Below are 7,394 nucleotides of genomic sequence, written 5' to 3' on the forward strand. Positions count from 1 at the left end.
ACTATATAAAAAGATTAAGTCCGTTAATTATAACAAATAAGAAAATAAAAACCACAAATGAAGATGTAACTTTGTACAACTTCAATATCAAAAACTTTTGAATTACAAAATATTTTAAATAAAAAACACATCAAATTTAATATTAATTTGTATATATTTTAATTAATTTTTAAACAATATAATACTTATTAAAATATAATATATTATTATTATTATTATTAATTTATCACCCTGCACATGCACGGGTCTCACTCTAGTTTCAGTCATTTCAAATCCATCCTTTTTGTATTTTTTTATTTCTTACATTTACAGAATAAAGGTTAGACCTCTAAAAGCTCCCTTAAATTACGAAACCTTTTTAGTATTGTTCGGTTGATTGGGTGTTTGGTGGATCGGCAAGGTGAATAAGGGAGTAAGGAAATGAGAGGATCTGGATCTGGGCGTGAGCTGCTGGAGCGATGCGTTCGACCTATGCATCGGCGTGTTGGCGGGTGGGGCCACTTACAAGGACACTCCGATGCTAAAGTCAGAGTCCATACGAATAGGTGACCAATTAGGATTAGAAGGGTGACGTACCTTTTGTAACACCCTACCATACAGAGCTTTCCCCTAGGATGTAAAATAGAGGTGGTGTGGTATTACGACCTCTAAAATAAAAATATATATAATAATATTGAAAAGGATATAGTATAAGAGGAGTCTTGAAAAACGGATAAAACAAAAATCGTAAAATAAAAAGCGCAATGCTCCGGAAATAAGATTGCGTGCGTGTGAAGAAACTAAGGTTCAAAGGCATAAATAAACAGAAAGTAGGAATAGAGGGTCAAGAATACAAAATAACAACCTCCTAACTCAGCCTGTGAAGTTAAGGCTGGTCAGAGAATATTTACATACAGAATATACAGCCATAGCCCAAAATACATGTTTAAAACCCTAGTTCCCCATAAATCTCTAGGAGGTACAAAATAAAACAAGTATATATATATGAGGAGAGTCTATGGACATATAGCAAAGGACCAAAAGTAAAATCCCAAAATTAATCCACTTCGCTGTAGAAACTCTAGACGCCTACCGAGGTGCCTCTCGGCCTGCATCTGAAAAGCAACAACATAGTATGGAATGAGAACCAGAGGTTTTTAGCATGGTAAACGTGTCATGCACATAAGATATAAGGTCCTGGGAATGTCATAGGCAATCATAGAACGCTAACACTCAGATAAAAAACCTTAAAGAACTAAAATAGAAACCATAAATCAGGGTGGTTCTCTAAGGCTTTCTAAACTAAACTAATTCCCTGAATCCAATCAAAATTGAACTAGAATCCTAAATCTCTCCGCCTTCCCTCCGTTCCTCCATCTCCGGTAAAGTTACAAATACAAACAAGCAGATAATGGCAACCACGGGTAGAGTACAAGTAACACAGATAGCAAATATATCAATTAGCATGTTATAATCACTTAAGCAATCTCAATTAATGCACAAACAAACAATTCAACAATGTGCATATGATGCATGCCTGTCCTACGGCTGATGATATCACCTGTCGATTATATAGCCAACCCGACACGTTCTGGTAGCTAACCATGGACTGAAACACCCATGTAGAGCAAGTGGGTTTGAGCTACAACCCCCTTGCTACTACCTGCTTAATCCAGAGCTAGTGGAATAACCACTACTGCGGCTACTACCCAGGCGGGTGTTTAGAAGCTCAACCTGGAGCAAGTGGAATAACCACTATTGCTGCTACTACCCAGGCGTCACAATCGCTGATCTGGAGCAAGCGGGACGAACCGCCATCCTTGCTACTATCCAGGTATCTCAAGCATACATTTATTTATTCCAAATGAGTTCAATCATCAATCATCATATCATTATCACAAATGTTCATCATTTTCATAACACTTTCACACTTCTCAATCATGATTCATAATATTTTCAAGCTTTCTTCTCTTGCAAGTTATCACTTATTCTTAGTTCCATTTCACTACTAAGCATACTACTAAGATCTAGGGTTAAAAGAGTGAAAATAGAGGTTCAGAGGTTGAAACTTGAACTTTAAAACACAAAAATCCATTTTTGCTGAAATAGGGGTCACACGTACGCGTGAACCACACGTATGCGTGGATGCGCGTTTGGACCAAGACGCATATGCATAGCCCTTCTCACGTACGCATGCGAACCAGGCAGAATCGACTGGTCGCGTATAAGGAATTTTACGTACGCAAAAACCCCGGGTCAAGCGAATGCATGGGCATACGTTTTATCAAAAATTTTGGCTAAGTCTGAAACCTGCAGAATTTCAATTTTGAATCTAAACTTTCGACGCGCATAAGTTTTTTTGTTTTAAATCATTTTTCTTCCGTCCTTCGAACGGCATAAACTTCACGGACCCAATTTTCATATAAAACAAGTTTAAAATCATTTAGGGGTCTGGAAGCCGAGTTATGACTCGCTGAAATTTGGCCAAAAACTAACTTTACTCAAAATCTCAAAACCTCAATTTTCAATAAAAGCCAAATTCAAATACAACTTCCTAAACATATGTACAGCACAAAACAACCTATATCATACTAATGAGATACCACACCTTCCCATCACTCACCATACCTCATTTTCATAAACCTTATACATAAACTTCACAAATTTGCCAACAATCATCAACACACAATCATATATACACCTTCGTGATCACCATTTCATCAATCATTACTATACTCTTATTCATCATTCCATTTCTAATATAATCAATTAAACACCATCACATGCTCAAACCATATTATCATTTATTATCACAAGCACTAAGCATTTAACACACTTAATCTTTCCACCCTATCTTATGGTCATTTAACCTAAATTTTCACAAGACATTATATATTAAATACGAGAAACCTAAATCATACCTTAACCGATTTTCTTGTATAACCCAAGGCTCCCCCATGAGGCTAGTTCACAAGCCTCCAATACCAAAATTCAGCAACCCAATCTTTCAATTTCCACAAATACGCTCCAATTCTCATACATATATCACCTTGCTAATTCACATTATCACATTCATATACCAAATTTCATTACCCAAACTCACATAATCAAGGGCTTGACTAGGGTTAAAGATCTTTACCTCGTATGCGCCTCAATTTCACAAAATCCCACTAATTTCTCAAGTCAATTTAATCCTATAACATAAAATTAACCAAGAATCTTAACATCCAAAACTATGAAATTTTTCAAATTTGAGAAGAGAAATTAGAAACTAAGAATGAGGTTTTCTCACCTTATAAAGTACTGAGCTTTGTAGAGCTCGACGCCATGACGCGTAACCACAAACGATGCAGCGATTGGAGCTCCGGATAAAAAGTTATGTGGAATCAAAGATTTGAGTGAAGGTTTGATTATGGAGAGTGTTCTTCCCCTATTTTCCAATTGTTTCTAGCGTGCATGCTAAATGAGGGAGGAAGGAGAGCTTCCTTAAGTGTGTTTGGGCCGAGTGGGTTGGGCCTTGGGCTCAATACGAGTCCGGTTCACTCAGTTCGGTTCGTTCGATATAATTTTGGGCTAAATTTGTTGAAATTAGTGTTAAAATTCTCGTTTTAATTAGCTCTATCCTATTTTAATATAAAATTCATATTTCTGATGTTTTTTATTAAAATTTAATTTATTGACTAATTATTCGCTAATATTTACTAATTTCTTGGGTTTTACACTTCTGGAGAGGGATAGATCCCTCTCCATTTATACTCTGTACGCAGGTGAGCCTCTTATGATCAGGCCCACCTGCCTGGAAGCTTCCGCTAGCTGTCCAGGTTTCTTGTGGGATGGGAGGTGACGCGCGGGTTGTCTCCTGGTTCGGATCGGTGACTCGTGACTGGATCCGGATTATTAGTGGGTTGGGCCGGAACAAGTATTATTGTATATCTCTTTCATAGTAATCAATATATGCCTTTAAGTATTATTGGACTTGAAATCTTTTTTATTAGTATGATATGAAATAGTAAACTGCAACTCATAGAACATCTATGATGACAGTTACTTACTTTGCTACCGCGAGAATGGCTAAAAGTTCTGTTTCGTATTCTTCTAAAAATACCCTGATTACTTAATAAGAAAAATACCGAAGTGCTATTTCACCGAACAGTGCTATTTCAAGTGAATTGAAAAACATGAGTGATGACATTAACACACCCTGCTCTTGTTAAGTACTTGAATTTATTATCAAAGAGAATGATGAGGTTGTGAGCAGCATCTATTTAGCAAGCGAAGCAATGCATCAGCCTTTCGACGTGCCCTCAACGAGCCATGAGCAGCCAAACTTTGAAGAGAAGGAATGCTGCTGGGATTCACTAAGAGACGCCTTGCCACGAGCTCGCCTTCTTCTTTGCACAACCCGAGAAGAAGTGTTATTGAGTTTTCCTTCCCTGTGGCTGATCCATACCTCAGAAGCTCAATAAGGATAGAAACCAATGCTCTGCTGTTCCTTATCTCTTGTAGCCCTTGAGAGCAACCAACAAGAGAAGCAAGCACAGCCAATGCATCATCAGTGATACCGGCCTTATCATCCATCAGCAACTCAATCAGCAAAGAAACTGCCCCTGCACTCACAATTGTCGCCTTGTTATTTTGGTAAACTGCCAGGTTGAAAAGCGCAGTAGCAGCATCTCTTTTACCTACAGGTGTGCCTTCTTTCAAGAGCTTAACTAATGCCTTTGTGGCTCTTGGATGAGCTCCAATTGTTACTTTGCTGTAATCTATCATAGTCAAGCTGAATATTGCTGCTGCCGCATTTTCTCTTGCCTCCATTGTCTTCCCAGATTCAAGTACTTCTATTATGTTTTCGATTGCTTCGCCGGCTGCCATTATCAAAATCTTGTTGTTGTCAAAGATGGAGAGGTTTAACAAAGCCGTCACCGCTTGTTCCTGGATTCTTGGATCATTGGAAAGTAGTAGTGTAACTAGAAATGGAATAGCCCCGGCCTCGGCTATAATTTTTTGACTGTACATACCGCATTTTGCGAGTAACCGGAGTTTATAAGCGGCTTTCCTTTGGGTGTCGGCCGAGCCAGTTGCCAATTTTCCTACTAAAAACTCTGCTGTCATTTTGATCGCATCTAAAGAATTCGCATTGAAGTTCCTCTTGCTGCTATTTACCTTCAAAACAGACATATTAGGGTCGTTCACTGGGAGCTTGTTTTCATAGCACCATTGCTGGATAAGACCCTTCAATGCATAGTTTGGTACTAGAGCAGTGTGAATTAACCTTTGTCCACTTTTGGGGCAAGTGTGATGCCCAGAGTTTATCCACCGTGCTATCGAAACTCGATCATAGCTGTGGCCGGAAGATACAATCACAGGATCCCTCATTAGTTCAAGCGAAATCGGGCAAAGAAATTCGTCGCGAATAGTTAGTGTTATGGACTTGGAACTTGCTGGACAATAATCATGAATTTTGATATGTTGAAATTCAGGCAGTGGCTGGCACTCTCCTTCATTTCTTTCATTCTCTACATCTTTGAATATCAATGATTTGGAATATGAAACCAGAAATAACAGATTCTTGATATCAGACGCTTCCTTTAGTCCTCCGGTGCTAGCCTGATTCCGAGCTTCAGCCTCTAGTTTCGATATTTCCCTATCATAATCCGATGCAGTTTTCAAACCAATGTTGCTTAATATTTCCTCCACTTTTCCAGCATTAACAAAGTCCTTGTTTTGTAAACTGTTGTTGGCCATCACATGTAGAAGCCGGTCTCTTTGTTGAAGATCGCGAGGATCAATGAACAACTTAACCATTTTTGCTTGTTTCTGGAGAAGCTCCACTTGTTCTTGTGTATCTCTTGTGATGCTAAGCGAACTCAGAGGAAGTGTGTCAAGGGAATTTCCCATATCCTTTGCCAGCAAGTAAAATTGGTTGGATATGAACTCCAACTGTATTAGACTCCAAAGATAACTGCCATCTTTGCATTCTTGAATCATATGCTTTGATTTTACAATCAAAGACAAGATCTCATTGAAAGACATTATGGAAGATGGAGGAATTGGACAGCATGTTAATTGAATCTCTTCAAGCATAGAAGAGAGAAGCTTGATCCTCCATATCATGGATGAAACATTCCTTGCATGAACAAAGTGAGACTTCTCCATTGAACTAACTTCATTAGCAATGTTAACCAATGAAACTAGCAGAGACTTAGTGGAACCATCCATTGTAGGCTATAGCTGTTACAATATGATCAAGACTTTTTGTTCATTCTTATAGTGAATTAAATTGACTTTCTGTTTGAATTGGATTTCTCTTAGATTTTGTGAATGTTATTTTATGTTGAAGTTCAACATATACAATTTGTCATGTTAAATTGCACGAGATCTTGACCCTTTCTATGTGTAATTAGTTGCTAAGGACAAGAAAGCATAATGATGAAAAAAACAGTTTGATGCCATTTGGAGAATTTTCCTGGCCTGCAAGATTATTATAGATTTATAGTGTATGTAAAAGATTTTTCTTTCTTTCTTTTCTTCTTCTTTCTAATCAGATGCTACTATATAGACAAAAATAATTATCTTGACGTTCACAATCTCAAAATGACTATGTTACAACAATTGACTGATCATGTGTGCAAAATAGTTTTATATTGGTAATGCTTAAAAATTAAACTCTATAGTTATATTGTTCCTCGTAAGTTTTGTTTATTTAAGGATTTTTTATTTATTAACGTGCCATATTTTTTTGAAACTTAATACGAAATTGTCACTTTTTTAAAACTAATTCTCCATACACTATTTTTTTTTGAGTTATATTAGGTAGTCAATAACTTTTTTGAATAACATGAACAACCACCAATTAAATAAAAACACACTCCACCTCTAAATTATCCATATAAATCTTAATATTAAAATAACCATCCACACGCACACCTAGTGAAACGAACATCCAATATATCTATTATTCACATTATTTAGTATTTTTATTGTTTATCTATATTTTTTCTTTTTTTTTTTATATTACAATAATCAATTATAATTAAGAATGAAATAGCAATTCAATTGCTACTTTGACAAAAGAGTGGTGAATAATTAATTTCAAAAGAGTAATATTTTGATAATAAATTTTAAAAAAGGTAGCACATTGATAAAAAAAAAAAACTAAGACCGACCTTAAGTTTTATCTTTCTTTGCAGATAGTTGTGTCCATGTTCTGGACAATTTTTTTTCCTTGGTAAAGTTTCTTTCTTTTTCTTTTTTACTAATTATAGAGGACGACACCTTAAACCCAAAACGGGTGTGCCTGAATCTTCCTTCATATCTTCTTTCATTTTTTTGGGGTTATCTTGCTTTTAATTTTAAGAGTAAAACACTAAACTTCTCGAGAATTACTTTGATATACGTATTAGATAAATAAATCT

General features: G+C 36.4%; 1 protein-coding gene across 1 annotated transcript; it reads right to left on the bottom strand.

The window, feature by feature from the left end:
• Positions 1 to 4,209: 4,209 nt before the first annotated feature.
• On the bottom strand, positions 4,210 to 6,198 carry LOC130956884 (U-box domain-containing protein 1-like). Its single transcript, XM_057883830.1, has one exon. The coding sequence runs from the start codon at positions 6,196 to 6,198 to the stop codon at positions 4,210 to 4,212; it is 1,989 nt and encodes a 662-aa protein (XP_057739813.1).
• Positions 6,199 to 7,394: the final 1,196 nt, after the last annotated feature.

Source organism: Arachis stenosperma, chromosome 10 (assembly GCF_014773155.1).
Source record: "Arachis stenosperma cultivar V10309 chromosome 10, arast.V10309.gnm1.PFL2, whole genome shotgun sequence".
NCBI lineage: Eukaryota > Viridiplantae > Streptophyta > Magnoliopsida > Fabales > Fabaceae > Arachis > Arachis stenosperma.

Coding starts and splice junctions, on each gene's coding strand:
- LOC130956884 (XM_057883830.1), bottom strand. CDS start 6,198: ATGGATGGTTCCACTAAGTCTCTGCTAGTTTCATTGGTTAACATTGCT.